Source organism: Antechinus flavipes, chromosome 6 (genome assembly GCF_016432865.1).
Source record: "Antechinus flavipes isolate AdamAnt ecotype Samford, QLD, Australia chromosome 6, AdamAnt_v2, whole genome shotgun sequence".
NCBI classification, from domain to species: Eukaryota; Metazoa; Chordata; class Mammalia; order Dasyuromorphia; family Dasyuridae; genus Antechinus; species Antechinus flavipes.
Window position 1 is genome coordinate 70,525,390 of NC_067403.1, and position 25,361 is coordinate 70,550,750.

Consider the following 25,361-nt stretch of genomic DNA (forward strand, 5'->3'; position numbering starts at 1 on the left):
TTTTACACAACATTATCCCTTGCAATCACTTATGTTTCGTTTTTTCCCCTCCCTCTCTCCTCCCCCCCCCCCAAGATGGCAAGCAGTCCTATATATGTTAAATATGTTGCAGTATATCCTAGATACAATACATATTTGCAGAACCGAACAGTTCTCCCGCTGCACAGGGAGAATTGGATTCAGAAGGTAAAAATAACTCGGGAAGAAAATCAAAAATCAAATAGTTCACATTCATTTCCCAGTATTCCTTCTTTGGGTGTAGCTGTTTCTGTCCATCATTTATCCAATGAAACTCAGTTAAGTCTCTTTGTCAGAGAAATCCACTTCCATCAGAATACATCCTCATACAATATCGTTGTCGAAGTGTATAATGATCTCTTGGTTCTGCTCATCTCACTCAGCATCAGTCCATGTAGGTCTCTCCAAGCCTCTCTGTATTCATCCTGCTGGTCATTCCTTACAGAGCAATAATATTCCATAACATTCATATACCACAATTTACCCAGCCATTCTCCAATTGATGGGCATCCATTCATTTTCCAGTTTCTAGCCACTTCAAACAGGGCTGGATGGTAGCAATTGTTAATGCCTTTTGTTTACACACCCCATTCACAAATATTTACAATATTTATTTCATTGTAGCTAGATAAAATAATATGCCAATTAATGCAAATCTGTTTTTTTCTGTCACCTGCTAATTAATTCTTTAAACAATGCAATTTAAAGGTTTAAAGTAGCTTTGCCGTTTTTACAGTAGCATCATATCCATCAAAGCATGAGGTTGAAAAAACTTTTTGCTTACCTGAAGAAATGCCAAAAATAATATTTCTTTATACATTTTCAGGTGGCATTTTTATTTCAATAGAAGAAAAGCAAAATCTCTCAATCTGTAATTGAGACAACTCCCAAGAATGTCTGGCTCTGTCAGTTCCCAGCAACAGCTGGCACTTCTATTGTCCAGCCTAGCCTTAGGAGAGACTCTAATCAGCTAATAAGCTCTGGCAAGAATATTCTCTCCTGTAAAGTTGAGAAATGTTTCTGAGTGACCACAAGTTGGAACTTCATCTGAATTGTGAAGGGGCAGCAACAGGGATCCACCAGAATTAAGCCCTTGGAAATCCTAATTCCACAAAAATAATGCAGGAGGGGCAGCTGGGTAGTGCTATAGAGCACTAGCCCGGAAGTCAGGAAGACTTGAATTCAAATCTGGACTCAGACACTTAACACTTCCCGGCTATGTGACCCCAATTGCCTTAGTAATAATAATAATATAAAAAGAAGAATAATTGAGGAGAATTTTTGAATGGGCAATTTTGACACTGTTTAAAATTATATATATTATATGTATATATATAATAATTATTATTATTTTAGGATTTGTTGAATATAAATAGAAGCTTATTTTAAGATGCAGAAATTGGGAGATGTTGGGAGATGTAAGAGCTGCAGTTGTGACCTGATTATGTTGGGAATGAAGACACACACACACACACATACACAGACATCTGTAGAATGTGAGATTATGAGGGATTATGAGGTAGAATCTTAGAAGTGGGAAAAAGTTGAATGAAGACCTAATATCAAGGGAAAAAAAAACCCTCCCAATTATAGTAGATCTGTTCAAAAGTAGAAGTGGCGGCCTTACAAAGGTTCTCTTTTAATGAGAACCATATTATTATTAAGCATAATCTGAAAGGAACTCTTGTTCAGGTATGGGCTCAATTACAATTACAAATGACAAATAGGTACAATCCGAGATCAGAAATCTACAACAGGATGGGACCTCAGAGTTAACTATAATCTGACTTTCCCTCCTCATTGTAGAGATGAGGAAGAAGCACAGGGAGATTAATGGTCTTTTCCAAGGCCATAGGGGTAGTAAACATCAGGGGCAAAACAGATCTCTGTTCTCTGACCCCAGAGGTGCTGCTATTTGCACTATATCAAGATGCCTTCCATCACTGGAATTCTAAAAGTCTGATTAAATTTAATCAATTTAACAAATGCAAACGATGAATCCTTCATTGTGATTTGAGGATAACTACACTAAAATGTTTAAACATTCCCATGGACATTATATTTGGAACTCAGATAATATTTTCTTTGCTTTTTTTCTGAGGCAATTGGGGTTAAGTGACTTGCCCAGAGTGACACAGTTAGGAAGTGTTAAGTGTCTGAGATCAAATTTGAACTCAGGTCCTCCTGACTCTAGGGCTGCTGCTCTATCCTGCCACCTAGCTGCACCCCAGATAATATCTTCTTGATGAGATATGATAATATCTTCACCTACATTGATACCTCATAACTGAGTAAGAGCATTTGAGGATGAATAATTGAGTCATTCATATAACACTAGTTTATTTCCAGGTGGTGCAGTGGATAGAGTGATGAGCCCAGAATCAGGAATATTCATCTTTCTGAGTTCAAATCTGGCCTTAGACACTTACTAACTTTGTGATCTTGGGTAGGTCATTTAACCCCATTTGTCTCAGCTTCCTCCTCTGTAAAATGAACTAGAAAAGGAAATGATAGACCACTTCAACATCTTTTTGCCAAGAAAATCCCAAATGGGGTCATGAAGAATCGGATACAATTGAATAACAACAAAAACAACAAAGACTAAATCATGGCTGCCATCTATATGAACTGTGCAAATACATATTGAGAGATTTTCCTTTTCTTAATTGAATTGTGGAAATAAAATTGCCATCTGATGATGTAGTTCCTTTGTTGCTTTTTTTTGGAGAAATAAAGAGCTTTTCTCCTCTTCGTGATGAATTTAGACTTTAAAAGAGAGGAACCCCATAACAAAAGGTGAAAAGACTAGATAATCTGCCCCTCTACAAAATGGCTCCAGGGAACAGTAGGGGCCCTGAAAGATAGTGAATTTTAACCATCTGTTTCTTTTAGAGAATAAATCAGATTCCTTCAGAAAATGAGAATATAGCAGTGTGTTTATATATATATAAAATCTAGGAATCCCCAAAAGCAAGTGAAAATGGCACCAGATGGAGAAGACCCAGATCAAATTGTGGTACTCCCTGAGATATAAAAAAGGACTTCAAGACTTCCTCAATCTTCCTCAATCTGAGGAAGAGGGTGCTCTACTATTTAAGGAGAAGGGGCTAAATCTAAAAGCCATCCTGCTCCTTTCCAATATTCAAGCTTTGGACATCTAAGGAAACCTGAAGACAGCACGTAAACTTCCCCACTGATTCAGAATAGGGAAAAAAGTTCAGTGACACTGAGGACACATACTTCCTTATTAAGAATAAGATGCTGAATGTTCAGAAGAAACTGAAAGTCATGGGAGAAATATTGGGATTATTGAACTCATAATCCAACTGACATATAACATTGTGGTAGTGATAGGGGACATGTCCTTTCAGATTAGAAAAAATAATATATAGATAAGGGGGTGTATTTAATACCTAATATAAGCAACTCTACTATGTAGCATTATGCAATCTTTGTCTCAAAATGCTATGCATATTTGATGTAATTTCTATGTAATTATTCTATGTGTAATTTGGTGGTTATATAATATTCATAAGACAATATCTATCAAATTGCACACAGTATGGCGTGCAGCATGATATGCTGACTATGCATGCGATTGATATAATTTTCAGGGACTGAATATTACTTAAGTAAAGGGAGAGTCTAAGAGGATTCATCTAAGGCTTCCTATTTTCCTTCCAGAATTGGAAGAAAAATGCAAAGATTTGCATGAAAAGCCCCTTGGAAAGAGAAAGAGAATCACATGAAATATGAAAGGACTTCTAGGCTGAGGAGCATTTGGTAGGGGTACATTGATTGCTCCTATACTGCAGAAGGCATATGGTTCTCATTAGCAGAAATGGAACCACACTAAGAGATGCTTTATACATAATAAAAATTTAATAAATGTTATTTCATTCGTTCCTACATATATACATAATACATACAGGGAGTGACTCACTGTGAGCACAGGAAGGTGATGAAGGGTAAAGCAGAGAGCTGTCACCAATACATTGATTGCCAAAGGGCCAAGGATATTAATCCTTTCTGATAATCCTGCTCTCTTTTGAATGCCTCAAAGAAGGAATATGAGGCCCTAAAGGAGAGAGGAGGCAAATTCTGTTTATAGGCTAAATCTTTGCTTGGACATATGGCCAAGAAAGAATCGCTTGAGATGATTATCTAGGTTTTATAAACCAAGAGTTGTGGTTCTGGGCCGTTATTACTGTTGTGTAACAACTGTCTATAGAATTCAGACCAGGATTGAAGAGTGGTCCTGAGCCCCAGGTTAAACATTCACTAGTCTTGTGACGTATCATCAAATGCACAGATGGACAGAGGAAGCCCAGGATTCTGTTCTCACTCATGTCGGGGAACAGCATGGGTGGGGCAGGTGCCAGCCTGGCAGATGGCTCAACTGTCACCCTTCCCTTGGCTGGTGGAATAGTACCTTTAATTATGCTCTAGACATAAAGAACATTGAGAGTGAAGGAGATTCTATCCTGCCTGGCTTTGGGTCTTCCTCATTGTTCCAAACCAACATTTTGAGAATATTCTTTTTGACTTGGGCAAAATCATTTTTTCTCCCCTCTGAGGAATCGTCTTTTCCTTATGAATAGGGTCACAGGATTTAGGGCAGGAAGATACCTAAAATGTCCTCTAATTTAAATAATTTATATTTATCAATAGGGAAACTGAGGCCTAGAGAGCTAAGGTGACCTCCCAATTTATCGAAGAGAATTGAAGAGCCTGCATTTAGGCATACAACTCATATGCTTTCACTCCGAATCCAGTACTGCTGATTCTCTGACCCAGTTTTCCTCTTTAAGCTCTTGGCAGATGGCTATTTTTCTTTTTTCCATGTCTATTTTTCCATCTGCTTAATCAGATTATCCAGGGTGATGGACCTTCTAATCTCTTAAATTTGCCCCTCTCTACCAAGATAAGATCAAAATGGGTCCATGACCTAGGCATAAAGAACGAGATTATAAATAAATTAGAGGAACATAGAATAGTTTATCTCTCAGACTTGTGGAGGAGAAAGAAATTTGTGACCAAAGATGAACTAGAGACCATTACTGATCACAAAATAGAAAATTTCGATTACATCAAATTAAAAAGCCTTTGTACAAACAAAACTCATGCAAACAAGATTAGAAGGGAAGCAACAAACTGGGAAAACGTCTTCACAGTTAAAGGTTCTGATAAAGGCCTCATTTCTAAAATATATAGAGAAATGACTCAAATTTATAAGAAATCAAGCCATTCTCCAATTGATAAATGGTCAAAGGATATGAACAGACAATTTTCAGAGGATGAGATTGAAACTATTACCACTCATATGAAAGAGTGTTCCAAATCATTATTGATCAGAGAAATGCAAATTAAGACAACTCTGAGATACCACTACACACCTGTCAGATTGGCTAAGATGACAGGAAAAAATAATGATGAATGTTGGAGGGGATGCGGGAAAACTGGGACACTAATGCATTGTTGGTGGAGTTGTGAACGAATCCAACCATTCTGGAGAGCAATCTGGAATTATGCCCAAAAAGTTATCAAATTGTGCATACCCTTTGACCCAGCAGTGTTTCTATTGGGCTTATATCCCAAAGAAATACTAAAGAAGGGAAAGGGACCTGTATGTGCCAAAATGTCTGTAGCAGCCCTGTTTGTAGTGGCTAGAAACTGGAAAATGAATGGATGCCCATCAATTGGAGAATGGCTGGGTAAATTGTGGTATATGAATGTTATGGAATATTATTGTTCTGTAAGAAATGACCAGCAGGATGAATACAGAGAGGCTTGGAGAGACCTACATGGACTGATGCTAAGTGAGATGAGCAGAACCAGGAGATCATTATACACTTCGACAACGATATTGTATGAGGACATATTTTGATGGAAGTGGATTTCTTTGACAAAGAGACCTAACTAAGTTTCAATTGATAAATGACGGACATAAGCAGCTACACCCAAAGAAAGAACACTGGGAAACAAATGTGAACTATCTGCATTTTAGTTTTTCTTCCCGGGTTATTTATACCTTCTGAATCCAATTCTCCCTATGCAACAAGAGAACTGTTCGGTTCTGCAAACATATATTGTATCTAGGATATACTGCAACATATCCAACATATAAAGGACTGCTTGCCATCTAGGGGAGGGGGTGGAGGGAGGGAGGGGGAAAAAATCGGAAAAGAAACGAGTGCAAGGAATAATGTTGTCATTATAAAGTAATCATTAAATAAATAAAAAAATCACTGCAGATGATAAAAAAAAAATTTGCCCCTCTCTTTTCTGACTTTATTTTCTTCAGATCTCCCCCAGTTGCTCCCAAACTCTTTTCTTCTTGAGCACTCCTTTCTTTACTCTTTTCTTTTTGGTATCAGAAGATGTTTTCCTGAAATTTTCTCACCGTTCTCCTCATATCCTTGATGTTCATAGGTAACATTCTATATTTTAGGGTAGATCCAAAGAGAATTAGTTTATGGCCCACAGAGTCTTCTAGAGTTACAAATCTTCACATCTCTGCTTGAAGGGGAGTATCTATTTTCCATATGTATCAACATCAGCCTCCTAAGAACCTCATGCTGACCCAATGGGTCATCATAGGAGCGCTTATCTCTTACCACTCCAAAACAGAACTTACTCTTTGGTCACTCATAAATCATAATTACCATAAATTGGTAAAACCAAGGAAAGAGAATTTGAGGTTCCTCGAAGGGGAGATTTATGCTTCAAATCAACCTTCTAGATAGAAGACACCTTAGATTTCCTAAAAGATAGGTTTAGTCTTCCTAAAGAGTCTCTTTCAGCAATAATAAGGGAAAATTTTACATTCAAATTCTGATAAAGGCCTCATTTCTAAAATATAGAATTTATAAGAATCCATGCCATTCTCCAATTGATAAATGGTCAAAGGATATGAATAAATGATTTTCACATGAAGAAATTAAAACTATTTCTAATCATATGAGAAAGTGATCTAAATCACTGTTGACCAGAGAAATGCCAATTAAAACAACTCTGAGGTACCACTACACAGCTCTCAGATTGGCTAAGATGACAGGAAAAGATAAAGACAAATATTGGAGGGGATGTGAGAAAACTGGGACACTGATACATTGTTGGTGGAGTTGTGAAATGATCCAACCATTCTGCAGAGCAATTTGGAAGGTTATCAAACAGCAGTATCTCTATTGGGCTTATATCCCAAAGAGATTTTAAAGGAGGGAAAGGGACCCTCATGTAGTAGCCCTTTTTGTAGTGGTTAGAAACTAGAAACTGAGTGGATGCCCATCAGTTGGGGAATGGCTGAATGAGTTATGGTATATGAATGTATTTTATTGTTCTATAAGAAATGATGAATAGGATGATTTCAGAAAGGCCTGGAGAGACTTACATGAACTGATGCTGAATGAATTGAGCAGAACCAGGAGATCATTGTATAGGGCAACAGCAAGACTATAAGATGGTCAGTTCTGATGGACATGGCTGTCTTCAACAATGAGATGATTCAGTCCAGTTGCAATGATCTTGTGATGGAGAGAGAACTGTGGGAACCGAATGTGGATCACAACATAGCATTCTCACTCTTTTCGTTGTTGTTGCTTGCATTTTATTTTCTTTCACATTTTTTCCTTTTTGATCTGATTTTTCTTGTGCAGCATGACAATTGTGGAAATGTGTGTAGAAGAATTGCACATGTTTAATATATATTGGATTATTTGCTGTCTAGGGGAGGGGATAGAAGGAAGGGAGGGAAAAAATTGGAACATAAGGTTTTGCAAGAGTGAATGTTGAAAATTATCTATGTGTGTGTTTTGAAAATATAAAGCTTTAATAATAATAAAATAAGCATTAAAAATCTCTTTCATCCAAGCCTATCTCTTCCATTCACAGAGCTATCATCTTAATTCAGATTTTTCAATCATCATTTGCCTAGATTAATGTAACATTCTCCTATTTGGTTTCCCTACTTCAAATTTATCACTACTGAGATTTATCATATTACACTGTTCCCAAAGTCACTCCCTTTAAGTGAAGATCTGACAATTTGACTCCTTTATCCAGTATACTTACTCCCTATTGCCTTTAGGATAAAATATAAATGTCTCTGTTTAGCTTTTGTCCTATAAAACCTGGCCCCAATGTGTCCTTCTAAAGTCACTGGAAATTACTCTTTCTTATCCACACTGTGATTTTTTTTTAAACCAAATTGTCTTACTAATTATTCCTGACACACGATACCCCATTTTACATCTATGTACCTGTGTACTGACTATTCTACTTATCTGAAATGCAGAGAAAAGGAATCTTTCCTTACCTCTGCTCAGAACAGAAAGTCCTTCCTTTAATGCTCAAATATTATTTAGGACTCCAAAGGATTTTTGTTTATGTGGGTTATCTACTGATATTTAGAAATTAAATATTTCATATTAGAAATTAAAACTTAAAAGAAATTTGAAATGGTAATTTAGTAATTATTTTTATTTTTATTAATGGACTTATTTATTATAAAAATAAGTCAATACAAGCTATCATGTAACATTTTAAGATGAAAGATAATTATTTTCCAATAGAAAAAAGTGAGAAAAGTAGATTTGTTTTACCTTTGTTGTTGTTGTAATCTCTTTAATATCAGGCTTAATAGAAGGCAGCTAGATTTTCACTGCCTTTTTTTAGTCAATTTTTTGTAATATGCTGTTTTAGCATGAAAAAACTCTAATCTCACACAGATATGTAATTAAAAAAGGAAGGAAATTTTTTGTCAAATAATGACAATATTATCATGAAGATTGTTTTGACTTTGCTGATCTCCTAGGCATGCAATTCTATTTTCCTGTGGGTTCAGGAATAAAAGCAACATAGCAGAGAGGTCAAACTTTCTCTTGTCTCATTAGGTTTCCAGAAACACTACATTTGAAGACTTTTTTAAATTTGGCAAATTATTTGAAGATTTGATGACTTTGTGAATGTGGTATATATCAGAGCTTCTCAAACTGTGGGTTGTGATCTCATTTGAGGTCATGTAACTGAATGTAAGGGCCACAAAGCTATTTTTAGAAAAACGTTTTATTTGTATACTTATTTTATGCACCCATATACCCAGGGTTGTGTAAAATTTTCTTAAGCAAAAAGAAATTATAGTGGGAAAAAATTAAGAAACGCTGGTATATACAAGGAAAGGTATGTATAACCTTCTCTATTTCCTGTGTGGAAAGATGTTCCATATAAAAGAGAAAATGAGAAAATATTAGAACATGCTTCCCAATTAGATCCAGGAAGAGTTCATGGGAATCTCAGGATGGGAGTGAAAAGATTGATCAAAAGAACAATCTTCTCCCTTTTGGACAAGGATGAGTCACTTTTAGAGCTCTCCTCCTCTACATTATTTCTCCCATGATTTTTACTTGTGGTCAAGGTCAAGGCTTCAGCATATTCATTTCCTGCTTAGCTCATAATTTCAAGATAAGTCCAAAGAAATTCCCAGGTTTCAGAAACAGAAATAACTAAGCTTACTCTGAATAGGAAGAAAGATAAGCAAATGAGCAGAGAGACACTTTGTCTCTATTCTGGTATCATCTAACAAAGAAAATAGCTGTTCTCCCCTCCCTTAGTCCAAATTCCAGGAAGCTTAAGTAATAAGTATACATTATAATGATGCTTAAAGGCCAATTGTTTTATAATTTTTAAATTCTGCTCTAATAATAGATGGACATTCTTTAATTAGTACTTGCAGAGGCAACTTGGTGGATAGGAGTGGAATCCTAGACTGGGAATCAAGAAGATTTGAGTTCAAATATGGCCCAGACACAATTACAGGCTGAGTGACTCTGAACAAGTCATCTATTAGAGATGTTGTAAAAGCTGATAAATTTGATAACAAGATTGTAAATGTGAGGTGAATTCCAGTGAGGAATTGAGAATAACACCTAAGTACTCTCAATAGAAATGGGAAAAATTGGAAAATGGGAAGATCTAGAGGTAAAGATAATGTATCATGTTGAACCTATGAGACATCATTCAATTTGAGATGTTCAAGTAACAAGTGGTAGTACATGACTAAATTAGAAGAGGGAATTAGGTTAGAATCATTTTCATGGAGATGATAATTGAATCCGTGGGAAGGCATTGAGATTTCCAAATGGAGAAACAAGAGTAGAGAAATTAAGATAGAATGTTCAGGGATGGTTTCTGTGTGAAATGGATGAAAAAAACAGCAAAGGAGAATAAAAAGCAGCAATTAGACAGAAAAGAAGGGAACAATGGGAAAGCAGTATCACAAAAACCTATAGAGGAAAGTAAAGGAAGAGAGGGTGATTGTCTGCAGAGAAATCAAGCAGACTGCAGTATAAGAAAAAGCTATTAGATTTGGCAACTAAGAGATTATTTATTAACTTTGAAGAATGTCAATGGCATGATGAGGTAGGATTGGAAGACAGATTGCAGAGAATTGAAAAAATGAAAAGAGAAATGGAGATACTGAGAATAGAAGGGGATTGCAGATATAGGACCAGGGAAGCTGAGAGTAAGTGCAGATTTTGTAAGAATGGAAGAGACATGTTTATAGACAGTAGAGAAGGACTCAATATATAGTCAGAGATTTAAAAAAATAAAGTTGAAATGATGAAGGGAACAATCTGCTGGAAAAGGGAAGGGATAGAACCAAGAATTCTTGTAGCGGGGTTATTCTTGTCGAGGAGAAAAAACATTTCTTCACGCAAGACTGGAGTGAAGTTGGAGATCATGGGGATGCTGAAGGTGATGTAGGTACCATCCTCATGTAGGAAGTTCAAGGATCAATGAGAATATTTGGATATTCTCTCACTTTAGATATTGTCATAGCAAATTGATTTGGGAGGAATATAATGTTTACCTTGCTATGTGAAGTCTCAACTGAGATTAGTTAACATAAATTTAGTTGACCTATTGGCATAATTTCATTATTTTCTCCAGATCCATTCAATAATATGTGAATAGAATAAAGGAGGAAGATGATGTGAATAATTGGTAAGATGTGGTGGGTTGCAAGACAAAGGGACTGGGGATTAGAGGGCAGCATAGTGTTTATTAAATTGGTTCACTGAGGGATTGAGGTTCTCAGTGCAGATATAATGGCCTAGAAGAGAAATGAAGGATGGAGAGTATGAAAGATATGTGAGCATAAAGAACCAGTTTGGAAGACAAAAAGAAGGTGGATAAAAGATTATGAGCCTAAGTTCTCTTTTCCTTTCCTAGACAAACTTTTAAAGGGAGAGCTCTAGATTTATTGACTCCATTACCTCTCTCCATCCTATACAATTTTACTCTGTTCTTTCTATACAGCTTTCAAAAATTCCATGAACCATCACCATCATTATAAGATATAAGGGATATGAATGATGCTCGGCAGCCAATTATATACATCCTTTTTTTTGTTTTCACACTATTGTACCTGGGTTACCTGGAAATGATAATTTCCCCCTTTTTGCCACCTTGTAGGTTTTTGTGACATTATAAGAAAGAAAATATATATTATATGTATAGATGGCTCTTGGGTAGAAACATTATCAGTGGAGTAGAAATATTGGAAAATTAAGGTCATGCCATTTATATGAGTCCATAAAATATTCAGTCTAGTATTAGAGACCAACATAAAGAAAAATTCATCCAAAGAAAATAATCATTTTGATTTTCCACTGTTTTAAAAGTGAATCGATTCTAGAGATGCCTTCTTCCACTCTATTTTTCTTCATTTCTCCATTTTTTTTGGTTCTGCTTTGTAAGGAAAAGTCCTGGGTATAGTACAATAATTCATGATTAAACCCAATTTTACCACATATATGAAGAAATCCTTGGGTTTGATACTGAGAAAGAGAAGTTCAATTTACTATAAGCTTGGAGGATGCACCGAATCTTAGAGTTAGAGAGAACATTAAAGGCAACGGAGGCCTGAAAGGAATCCTTACAATCATAGAGCAGACCTATAAAGTAATCAGTCTTTGAGTAAAGTTCTAACCCACTATTTACTGAGGCAACCCTGTCCATCTAATGATTAAGATGCTATAATTATCTCAAGTCTAAATGTGTTTTTTCCAAGCTTCTACCCTTTGTGTCTAATTTTGCCCTAGGGAGAGAGCTCACTATGATACTTCAGTGACCAGGATTAAAGGTTTTGGGGAAGTGGAGAGGAAGCCAAATTTTTGTAAGCAGTAGAAATCGTAGCTCATTTACAAGCCTCATTAGAGTTCTGTTCTTTTAAACAAAGTTCTCAATTCAGTTTAACATTTACTGAAAAACAAGCAAACAAATGACCACACAAATCTGAAAAAAAAATTATGAGTTCAACTCAAGCAAAATCTAGCAGAAGAAATCATGCTGTTGAGTAGAGAGACGCTCTGGGTGCTGGAATCATTAGGAAAGGACCAATAATTGATATTTTGGTATCCTTAAAAATATAATATGTTTAGTTGTGTGACTCTGGGCAAGTCACTTAACCCAAACTGCTTCAGCAAAATATACATATATATATATGAATAAACATATATATGTTTTATGGGAAGATGTTTCATGTATGGAAATATTTCTTGTGGAGAAGAGATTTTGGGAAAATCAAGGATATGGCACCCAATTAAGTGCACAAAATATTCAATCTAGTATTAAAGACCAACATAAAAAGTAAATTCATCCAAATGAAAATGATCAGCCTGATTTCCCAGTGTTTAAAAGGAGAGGGAATCAATTCTAGAGTTACATTTCTCCACTCACCCATTGTTTTTTTCCATTTCTCCTGGGATTCTGCTTTGCTAGGCAAGATTCTAGGTGCAGTACAGTGCTTTCTGGCAATCCTCCCCTCCCTCCTGGCAATTGGGATTAAGTGACTTGCCCAGGGTCACACAGCCAGGAAGTGTTAAGTGTCTGACACCAGATTTGAACTCAGGTCTTCTTGACTTCAGGGCTGATGCTCTACCCACTGCACCACCTATTTAGCCCCTGCAAAAACCCATTTTTATGATATATGAGAAGAAATTCTTTGGTTTGGATATTAGGGAGAAGTAAAAGTTACTATAAACTTGGAAAAATCATTGAATCTTAGAAAGAATCTCAAAGGCCATTTTGTCCAACTCTTGAACATGACTTCCCTCTATCATAGAGCTGATGTGTAACCAAACAGGGTTTGAGTAAAGATCTTCAGTCAGGAGCAGCCACTACTTCCCAGGGCCATTTTCCCCACCTTTGAATAATTAACTTTAATGGTGATTAGGAAGTTATGATTCTAAAAAATCCAAATTTGTTTCTTCATAGGTTCTGTCCATTGTATCTAATTAATATCTAATTAATTTTGTCAGAGAGAGAGAGAGAGAGAGAGAGAGAGAGAGAGAGAGAGAGAGAGAGAGAAACAGACAGAGAGAGAGAGAGAGACAGAGAAAGAGAAGGAGGGAGGGAAGGAGAGGCAGAGGCTATGATACTTCAATGACTAGGGATCAATTTTTTGGGAGTCAGGTTTCTATGAGCCCAAGAAGTGGAAACACTGGTTCCTTTATAAATCCCACTAGGGTTCTGCTTCCCTAAACAAAGTCCTAGGTTCAATTAAACATTTTTTAAAAAGAGACAACAAATTCCCCCCAAAACTTATAGGTTGAGGATTTGGAACCCAGATCAGCTCACTCCAAATCACTCACTCACTGGTCAGAAGAAATCATTTTGTTGAGCTATGAAAAATTCCAGATCCTGGGATTTTTGATGAAGGAAAAATAGTTACTATTCCGGTGTACTTAAATAATATACTGTGCCTTTCTTCATCCCACTGAGCCTTTGAAGCTTTCATAGACCTTTAAACCATTCCAAGAGGCTATATTACTCCTTTGTTCTCCTCAGGTGTGATTAATTAATGTGACTAAAAGGATCACAATTTAATGATATTGTTCAAACCTTCAGTTGTTCTCACAGTATCTGTTTCCTTTCTTCTTTGATGGATTGTGGGTTTTTGTGAAGTTACAGGTAAGGATGTGGAGGTTTTATGGGTAGTTGTCTCCTCAATGGAAATATCCCCTATAGAGTAGAGAATTTGGGAGAATTAAAAACATACCATCTCATTTTTACACAAAACACTCATTTCAATATAAAAAAAAATAAAAGGAAATTAATAAAAACATTCATAATCATCTTGATTTTTCACTGTTTTAAATAGAATAGGCCAATTTAAGAGATCTCTCTCTCTCTCTCTCTCTCTCTCTCTCTCTCTCTCTCTCTCTCATTTCTCCTTTATTTATTCCAGTTTTTATTTTTTCCAGTTCTGTTCTGCTAAGTAATTTTCTAGTTACAGTATCGTACTTCCTGATAAAAGTCATTTTTGCATATATGTGAAAAAATTCTTGGAATTGGGAATCGGACACAATTATTGTAATTTGGAGGAATTACTGAATCTCAGAGTTTAGAGAGGGGATTTCCAAGAACATCTAATACAACAGAAATCCCCTTTACCCGACAGCCATCATGAAGAAAATCAATCTCTTTGAGTAAAGATCTCCAAAGAGGAAAACTCCCTTCTATGCAACCCTTTCTACCTGAAGTAGGAAATTCTTAATAGTTAAGATGCTGCAATTACGTCATAGGGAAGCTAGAGAACACTGTGGGTAGAGTGCAGGATTTAGAATCTGGGAGACCTAAGTTCAAATATGGCTTCAGATATTTCTTAGCTGTATAACCCTGGGCAAGTCAATTCATTTATTTGCTTCAGTTTCCTAATCTGTAAAATGAGCTGGAGAAGAAAATGACAAATCACTTCAGCATCTTTACCAAGAAAACCCAAATAGAATCAGAAAGAATGACTGAAAACAATAGAATAACAATTATATCAAGCCCAAATTTGCTACTTAACTGCATCCACCATATTTCGTTTTGTCCTAGAGAAAGGACTATGATACTTCACTGACCAGGAATAAACTTCCTTATGGGAGATAGATTAGGAGCCAGGTTTCTCTGCATACAAGAAGTTGGAAATACTGGTTCCCTAATAGTCCCCAGTAGAGTTCTGTTATTCTAAGCAAGATCTTAGAGTGATAAATTTGTAAGGGAAAAATTTATAGACACAATAAATCTGAAAAAAAATTCATGGGTTTGGAAATTAGAACTCAGTTCAGTTCATTTTAGATGTGATAGAAGAAATCATACTGTTGAGCCACAAGACATTCTGGATCTTAGGTACATTGATGAAGGATAAATAATTTCTGATTTTGTCTCTTTTGATGATGTTCTGTGCCTCTCTCTAACCCACCGAGACTTTGTCTCATAGACCTTTCCACCATTCCACTGACGATAGCCCATTGTCCTTGATCCACACGTGTTTGTTTAATGTGCTTTAAAACACAATTATTTTTATGAAATTAAAAAAAAAACTTTCTCTTGTTCTCACAATACCTGGGTATGCTGTTACAGGCACTTCGGCAGTTCTTGATCGCCTTAAAGGTTTTTGTGGAATTACAGATGTGAAGTTATATCCTATGGAATAAATAGTTTGGGAAAATCAAGGGCATGGAAGTTAATATATTCCAAAAAAAAGTAAAAAATGAATCTATTATTAAAGACAAGTATAACCAGAAATTCACCCAAATAAGAACAATTACCTTGATTTTCTCTAGTTTTAAAGGAGAGCAAGTCAATTCCACTGATATCCTCCTCCATTCCCTCATTTCTCTTCCCATGTTTTTGCTCTGCTAAGTAAGGTCCTAGATATAATACAACAATTCAATTAATAAATATGAAGAAATCCTTAGGTTTTGGGAATTAGAGAGAAGTTCATCTTACTGCAAACTTGGAAGAATCACTGAATCTCAGAGTTTGATAGGACATCAAAATTCATCTAGTCTAACCGAGGCTTTAACATGACTCTCAGAGCTGACATGTAGGCAATTAGGCTCTGAGTAAAGATGTCCAGAAAAGAGAACCAGTGCTTACTGATATGGCCCCTTTCATCTTTAGACAGATCTAATAGTTCTATCAAGCTTAAATTTGCTTCTTCTTGTTTTAACCCATTTTATCTAGTTTTGCCTTCTAGGATTGAGTAAAACAAGCCCTCTTCAAGATGTCAACTCTGGAAGTATTTAATGGGAGCCCTTCCATGAAACAAATAATGGGAAATTCTGCCTAGTTAAGTTATTGAGTGTTTATTAAGCATCTATGCCCGAAGATGGGGATTAGAAGGAAGGAAAAGATGGACCTGCTCTCAAGGAGCTCATTATCTAATTGAAGAGAGGACATGCAGAAAAAATTATAGATAATATCTGCGGATCATTGTAGAAAAGCCAAAAACTCTTGCTTTTCCCTTAGTCCCTGAAAGTGATTTATCCCTTGTGTTCTTTCCTTGCAATACTCATCTCTTTCTTTCACATACATCTTTCAGAGACATTGCTAGGAGGCCCATTTTCATGGGAAAAAAGATATTTAATAAGTAATCACTAAATTAATTCCTTCCATCTCATTTTGGGATTACTTGAAGTATTTATTAACATTCACATATATGTTCCTAATAATGATTAGCATTTATATAAGGTTGGCCAAGTGCTTTAGATGTGTTAACTCATTTGATCCTCCTTGGGAGGTAAGTATTTTTATTTTCCTTATTTTATAGATAAAGGATTTGAGACATAGAAAGGCTAAATATTTCACTAATAAGTGTCTAAGGCAGTGTCTGATTTTCCCAACTCTAAATCTCTTTTATTCCTTATATCATTTAACCACATGATTGTATTTATTCTATTGATATAAACATTTTGCAGTATAGGATTAATGATGCTTTATGTCATTCCACTGGTGCCCTCCCCCCATATTCCATCTGACTCTAATCTATTAATCTTTACTCTGGATTTGACAGCTGAAAATATCTAATTGGATGATCCCTCACCAGAAAGTTCTTTATCTCTCTACCAGAAATTTTTGAGAAAGTTAATGAAATATCTTCTTGAAGCACATATACTATATCTGTGAATTTGCCAGTACTAAAAGAAAAATCACCTTGCTTTTACTTATTACTTTATTCATACAAGGTAACCAATACCTGCTCCCAATGGTCATACCTTTTTCCCTCAGCTCTTACCAAAAAAACTGTTAATACATTCTAAATATTTACTTGGGTTATCAAAATGTGCATATCCTTTGATCCAGCAGTGTTTCTATTGGGCTTATACCCCAAAGAGATACTAAAAAAGGGAAAGGGACCTGTATGTGCCAGAATGTTTGTAGCAGCCCTGTTTGTAGTGGCTAGAAACTGGAAAATGAATGGATGCCCATCAATTGGAGAATGGCTGGGTAAATTGTGGTATATGAATGTTATGGAATATTATTGCTCTGTAAGGAATGACCAGCAGGATGAATACAGAGAGGCTTGGAGAGACCTACATGGACTGATGCTAAGTGAGATGAGCAGAACCAGGAGATCATTATACACTTCGACAATGATATTGTATGAGGATGTATTCTGATGGAAGTTGATTTCTATGACAAAGAGACCTAACAGAGTTTCAATGGATAAAATGATGGACAGAAACAGCTACACCCAAAGAAGGAATACTGGGAAACGAATGTGAACTATTTGCATTTTTGATTTTTTTCTCGAGTTATTTTTACCTTCTGAATCCAATTCTCCCTGTGCAACAGGAGAACTGTTCGGTTCTGCAAATATGTATTATATCTAGGATATACTGCAACATATTTAACATATATAGGACTGCTTGCCATCTTGGGGGGGGGAAGGAGGGAGGGGAAAAATTGAAACATAAGCGAGTGCAAGGGATAATGTTGTAAAAAATTACCCTGGCATGGATTCTGTCAATACAAAGTTATTATTAAATAAAATAAAATTTAAATTTAAAAATAAATAAATAAATAAATATTTACTTGGGACCAATATCAAGTTAAGTATTCTATGGTTTGGGAATCCAGTTATTTCCCCCTTTTGCTAAATCAGGAATTTTGCCAATCTTATATTTGGGGGCTCATTCTGTTCTTTATTTTTTTAAGATTAGTAATATCTGAAAATTACTATTTTAAATCTTGAAGTGGAATTCATCTGGATTTGGAGATCTGAAAACGCATTTTATCTTTATTTGCAGGTGCTTCGATCTATCAACCATGAAACGTTTTTGAATACCTGCTGTTTACCAGGCACTGTGCTATATTCTGATAATATAATTCCAACTCTCCAGGAGCTCACAGATCAATAGAGGAGGCAACACACGTATAGATATACTCATATACATATGTTAAAAACACATAGAGAATAGGATACAGGAACATCATGTGTTGGATGTTAAGGGAGTGGAATAGGTACAACAACAATAGGTACTGAAGAGGCAGGAGGTCTTATGCTGAAGAATGACCTTGGAACATGCAACATGAATATAGGCTGCATGACAGAGTTAGAGTGAACCTCAAAGGAAGACAAGTTGCTGAATATTGTCAACAAAGCTAGAAACAGGAAATAAAAAGGAGAATTAGACGCATTGCTTGCACCTCTTCCGGACTCTAGGTTTGGATTACCAGAGGAACTATAATTTTTCAGAGTGTGGCCAGGGAAACATTTATTTTGAGGCATAGGGGAGTCCAGCTTATGTGAACACAAGAAATTGGAAACAATGGTTCCTCTAAAAGCCCTTCCATGGTTCTCTTTTCCTAATCAAGGTCCTGGGTTCAGTTTAACATTTATTTTTTAAAAAGCATAATAAATCTGAAGACATTCATCACTTTGGGAATTAGAATATAGTTCAAATCTGGCAAAAGAAATCATAGTGGTGAGCAATGAGAAACACTCAACCTGCAATCATGGGTGAAGGACAAGTGATTGCTGTGCTTTCTTTAGTCCCATTACTTGGTGTTCAATATCTCTCTCTAGGTCAGGGCTTCTCAATTTTTTTCCACTTGGGACCCCTTTTTATCTGATAAATTTTTACATTACACACACACACATATAATTATATATATGGATATAAAATAGGCATACAAATCAAACATTTACTACTAATGAATCATAGTTTCATGACCCCACATTCAGTTACAGGACCCATATGGGATTAAAAAAATACAGTTTAAGAATCTGGGTTCTAGGCTACTGAGTCTTTAGTCCTCTCATCATCTTTTCATCCCTTCCACAAGGTAACCCCATTGTTTTCTACTCACAGATGCTTAATTAACATGATTTAAAGACCATTTTATGATTTGAACCAAAACTTCTCTTGTTCTTACAGTACCTGGTTCTTCTGTAACAGGTAGTTCTTCATCTATGTGATTTCTGCTAGGTTTTGGTGAAGTTAGAGGTAGAAAAGTATTTGTTTTATTCACTGATAGGTCCTGTGTAGAGACATTATCTGTGGAGTTGAGAATTTGGAAAATTTTTTAAAATGTCATTTGGTTTCAGCCGCAAAACATTCAGTCTACTATTAATGACCAAGATAGAAGGAAAGTTACCCAAACAAAAGTAATCAGCTTGGTTTTTCATCTTTTTAAATTAAAGTAAGTTAATTCTGGGATATTTTCCTCCATTCCCTTATGTCTTTGTCCACTTGTCCCAGAGTTTTATTCTTTTAAACAAGGTTTTGAAGAGAATATGGCATTTCCTGTTAAGTACCTAAATACACAACCTATGTGAAGGAATCTTTGGATCTGGGAATCAAAGATAAATTCAATTTACTGTAATCCTGGAGGAATCATAAAACCTTGAAGTTAGAAGGGACCCTAAAGTCACTTAGTCCAATCCAGGCCTAAAACATAAGAATCCACAAATAGAGCTGCCATTTGAGTAACCAATCTCTGAGGGAAGATCACCAGGGAAGAGAACTCAATATCTATTGAGACAGCCTCTTCCACTTTTAAATAGTTGTAATGACTAAGAATCTTTCCCTTATGTCAAATCTTAATTTATTTCTTTTCAAAGAGCTAGTAGTCCAATTTGGTTTTAATACAAACTATGTGTAGCTCTTTGGCACAATTTTTTTCTGTCCTTGGAATTCTATTTTCCTTAATGCATGTCCCAATCTGTTATCCTTTGAGGTATTCTAGTTACTATCTGGGTAACCTCCACTGGAGTCTGGAAGAATAATACCCTTTACTTAGACATATTTTTCACTAGAAAGTAAAGTTTAGTTTGGAAGAATGGCTATAGCTACAACAAAATGAAGCCCAGATTAGAGACCACAGATTATTTTAAACAAATAGAAAAAGTAAAAATCAATGTCTTCTATAAGTTATCTTCTGAAATGAATGAAAAATTCAAGAGATAGAGTTTCTGGGCAATTGATAATCAATTTATTAATTATACTAATTAATAATCAATAAATTATTGGTCAGTGATTTTTCTTAATAACCAAAGATCTTGGTGCAGACATGGAATGCTTTAAATACCATTGTAAAAGAGAATGTCCCTGAAAAATGAAAATTAATCCTGATTGATGGACATTTAATAAGGAGGTAGGCTAGAAATCTTTAGTTTTTGTTACTGAGAATGTGACTTGATGATGAGAATCAGTAACCTCAAAAATCTGGTCAGAGGAATCTTCTCTACCCAGACCACTCTGGTTTGCTCTAAATTCTAATGGAGAGTACAAGGGCAGGGCTGAAGCAAGAATTTGCTTAGACCAGATTTTGTTCCCTCTATCCTGGTTGGGTAGTGTCTGACCCAAGATTGAAGAGTATATTCCCTAATAGTTAGGGGTATCTCATCAATCAGGGTCTGGGCCCTAAATTAGGAAATTAAAAAAAATCTGAACTCTAATTTAATAATTATCACATAATGTGATAACAAAATACTAATTTTTCTCACTTCAGATAAATCAGAGCCCAAACTGTCCATGGTAGAATTAGAAATTTGGTAATGACTGACATTTACCTTTCTTTAATTCAATCTTAATTATGTCCAACATTTTCTAGTAGAGAGTGAAATGGCAAATCACTCCACATCTTTGTCAATAAAACCTCATGAACAGCATTGATATCCTGTGATCCACAGGGTCATGAAGAATCAGACATAACCAAATGACTGGACAACAAGAAGTTGAAAAGTATAGATGATGTATTTAGAACCAGAAGGATCTTATAGAATTTATAGCCCAATTTTTGCTTGATTGAGAAAATTGAAACTCAGACAGGTCTAATTTTTTGTCAAAGGTCTTATCAGTAATAGTGACTAACAAGTGACTGAACTAGGATTTGAACCTGCATTCCCATATCTACCATACTGCTTCTCATTAATATCCAGAATGGACAGAAGATGAGAATGTCATTTGTCAGGAACAGCAAGGAAGTCATTTCCCCTGAATTGGAGGGTATATGAAAAGGAATAAAATGTAAGAAGGTTGGAAAGATAAGAAGGGGTCTGGTTGTAAAAAGTTTTAAAAATCAAACAGAAAAATTTATATTTAATAGTGAAGGTAATAGGGAGTCACTGAAGATGACTTCAAGTCCTGTGTCTGACATGTATTTGTTGTATGACCATTTGCCAAAAATTGTCCATTCTGCCCCCAATGATATTTCTCATATCCATCCTCTTCTCATATAGTTTTAAGGTCTTCATCTCCTTCTCTTCCTTGTCCTTTTTCTTCTTCTGCTTCTTGTCCTTGTTCTTCTTGTTCTTTTTCTCCTCCTCCTTCTTCTTCTCCTTTTCCTTCTCATATCCCTTCTCCTCCTACTTCTACTTCTTCTCCTCCTTTTCTTTCTTCTCCTTCTCCTCCTTCTCCTTATCCTCCCTGGAAGGAATGATGAACTCTGATAAGTACAATGAAATGTTGAGAAGCAGAATTATTTTGATAAAACAAAATTTTCCAAGTGGAGACTGGATACTGTAACATGGTCTTGCATCGTGCCACATATAATTAAAGTTAATAGCTATATTCAGATATAGAGATAAACATGTTTCAGTAGTCTGATAACATGCCTGATTTTAATTTAATTGAAAACTTAGACTTAAAACTTAAGGTTATTACCTTAGAAAAAATCAAGGCTAGACTTGAGAAAAAAGTGCTCATGAGAAGAATTTTGCTGTATATTGAATATGATAAACAATAATTTCATGATGAAGAATGCAAGAATATGTGTCAAAACCTCGAAACCAATGCAAATCATATAAAAATAATGGAAAATATATTTAAATTGCCCCCTTTCACATCAATGTCCAATGAAAATCTAATGCTGAAGACAGTCTTTCTATAGACAATTCTATCCCCAATGCCTTCTATCATTTCTAGCTGATTGTTTCTACTTTCATCCCCAAATTTCTCACGTCTTCAATCTTTCCCTTTCCACTGTCTCCTTCCGTGCCTCCAAGAACATCCTCACTTGATTTTACTTTCTAGCTATCCATCTTCTAATAAATTCTTCTGTTCTTTGCAAAGTTCCTTGAGAACTTCTTCCATTCTCTTCAAATTCCTCTGCAATTCAACTTGAAGTCCCATTCTTCAACTGAAACTGTCCTCCCCAAAGGTATCAGTTATCCCTGTCTTGCCATCTTCGGTCGACTTTTCTTCACCATCATCCTTTTTGACTTTTTTGAAGCATCGGCACTGAAAGAGCCTTCTGTTTTCTGAATATTCCTTCCCTAATAGGTTCTCATGATACTGCTCTCTCATGGCTTTCTTTGTCCCTGTATGAGCATTCCATCTCAGTCTCCTTTCCTTATTCTTCATCCATGTTATACCCATTCACTGTAAATGTCCCAAGGCTCTTGTGGGTCTTTCTGCCTTCCATACTATCTCCTTCAGTGATTTCATCTGCCCCCATGGGTTCACTTCTCATCTCTATTCAGTCCAGAATCCAAAAGTTCAGTCTCTTGAAGGACATTACCGATAATGAGATTAGATTAATTTTCTTAACAATCTGGTACAAACCCCATCCAGGTGGGGAAGCCATTGTGCTCTACTGAGGTGTGTGGGTAGATAAATTCTTTTAATAGATTGCCCACGTAAATGACATAATCAGAGTTTATTCGGATAGGTTCAGGTTCTCATTGGTTGCTGCAAGGAGGGGAAGAGAGATTGGGAAGCATAGTGCAGTTAGGGAAGATACCACATGGAGTGAAGGAAGGGAAAGGGGGAAGGGAAAGACATCATAGCTGCCCCAAAAGTAGATTTATAGGAAAATTTAACCTCAGGGACATGACTGGCATTTCTGACAGGGTATGACCAGGTGAGATCGCTCAGGACCTCTACAAAGAGTGGGTCTCAGGAGTCTGAAGGTTTCAGACTGGATGATCTCCCCAGAGAGTGGGACCATGGAGCTAAAGTGATCTCTGTCAGAGCCTTCTCCCTGCCTACCTCAGGAATCACTTCCTCTGCTAACCACACCTAACACTGAAGATCTCATCAGATACTACTTATCATATTAAGGAAAGATTTACTTATTTCTCTTAATTAATTATTAACAAATAAATTAATTAAGCCAATTCCAAATATCAAGAGAAATGAACCTAAAGTAGATGCCCAGTGATTGGCAAGGTGTAAACAAATTTTGGTACGTGAATATAATGGGATCTCACTTTAAGAAATGAATGTGATGAATATGAAGTATGAGACAGATCTACAGAAACTGATGCAAAATGAAGTGAGCTGAGAAAACAGCATACTCAATAATTACAACAACGAAAATGGAAAGAATGTCCTCCAAAAAAGCAAAAGCAAATGCTGCAAAATGACAAAAACCAAGTTCTTTCTCATCTAGAGAAGAGACTCCAATGCCCATCCCTTTGCAAAACACATATTTTCCAGACTTTTTAATGTATCGTTACTCAGTTTTACTATTTCTTTTATCGTTTTTCCTTTGAAAATTTTCACATGGGATAACTCTCTGGGAGGGGAGAGGGAAACTTATATGAAGTTATTTAGGATGTTATAAAAAAATATCAATCAAAACTCTTTTTAAAGTAACGGCAATATCTTTAAAAAAGAAAAAATATGATTTCAAGCACACGCATACCTTTCTATAATGAATGTTTAGAATATGGGCAAGAATCAAACAAAATGGGACACCATGGACATTATTGGAGGGGAGTTTCCAATGGATGGAATTGTCACAAATCAAGGAGTAAGGCAAATTCTAAGAAAAAGTCAGGGGATGTCAATATGATAAAAACAACAATGTTATCTACATTAATTTACTTATTTAGTGCTATGCTACTCAGATTACCAAGGAATTACTTTATAGGATTAAAAAAAATAACAAAATTTATCTTGAGGAAGAAAAGATCAAGGATCCCAGGGAAAATAATAAATAAAAGTGGAAAGGAAGTGGACCTAACAGTACCGAATCTCAAGTCATCAACACCATTTGGTTTTGGTTAAAAAATTACTAAAACTGAATAGAAGAACACATTAGGTATACAACATATAAAAGAAAACAAGTCTGATGATTGTATTTGGTAAATCTAAAGACCCCATATTTTGGAGTGAAGATTTATATTTTGATTAAAAAAAACTACTGTGGAAAGGAGTCTGGTTAAAAATTGGGGTTAGACTTTTATTTCATACTAAAAACACATTAAGTCCCAAAAGTATTTGTGGCTTTGGCATCAAAAAGTAGAACCTAAACAAATTAGGAAATAAACATTATATATATAAAACTGTTTAAATACTTAAGAACAATAAAGAACTATTTTCTTTCTAGATATGAGGAGGCAGTTCCCAAAAGAGGAATTGAAAGCTGTAACAGTCATGAAAAATTTCCCAAATCTCTAATAATACAAAAAATGGAAATAAAAACAAATATTGAGATTCTACCTCACATCTATCATATTGGCAAAAATGATGAAAATGGAAAATGACAATTACTGGAAGGGTCCTGAGAAAACATATCCATGAGTGGATGGTTGATGAAACAGTGAATTGTTCTAGCCATTCTTAAAAGGAATTTGTAATTATATCTCAAAAATTACTAAATCATGTATACTCTGACCCAGGGATCTCATTGGTGGCCTACATTTCAAAGATATAAAAGAAAGAGGAAAAGGACTTATTTGCACAAAAATATTTGTAGGAATTCTCTTTGTTATAGCAAAGAACTAAGAGAATGTTCAGTTGCAGACCAGTTGAAAAAAATATTAAATGAATGCAGTGGTATAAGAATGTTGTTATTGTTTTGTTGTTGTTCATTTGTATTTGACTTCTCAAGTGAACACATTTGGGGTTTTGTTGATAAAGATATGAGAGTGATTTGCCATTTTCTTCTCCAACTCATATTAGAGGTAAGAAAACTGAGGCAAACAGGGTTAAATGACTTCCCCAGGGTCATACAGCTAGTTAGCGTTTGAGACCAGATTTGAACTCAGGTTTTCTTGATTCCGGGCCAGGGCTCTATTCACTGCATCACTTAGCTGTCCCTGTACATAAGAGTTACAG

At 35.6% G+C, this 25,361-nt stretch overlaps 1 protein-coding gene across 3 annotated transcripts in view; it reads right to left on the reverse strand.

Moving 5' to 3' along the window:
* GYPA (glycophorin A (MNS blood group)) overlaps positions 1-25,361 on the reverse strand; it is a 48,391-nt gene that overhangs the window by 21,703 nt on the left and 1,327 nt on the right. Inside the window, exons 2-5 of one of the 3 annotated variants that reach the window (XM_051967259.1) lie at positions 19,233-19,349; positions 15,615-15,716; positions 15,409-15,489; positions 13,921-14,040 (exon numbers count right to left, since the gene is read on the reverse strand). In XM_051967259.1, the coding sequence (XP_051823219.1) occupies positions 13,921-14,040; positions 15,409-15,489; positions 15,615-15,716; positions 19,233-19,349 (420 nt within the window). The remainder of the gene's footprint in view (positions 1-13,920; positions 14,041-15,408; positions 15,490-15,614; positions 15,717-19,232; positions 19,350-25,361) is intronic. The other 2 variants (XM_051967261.1, XM_051967260.1) reach the window with 2 other exon arrangements.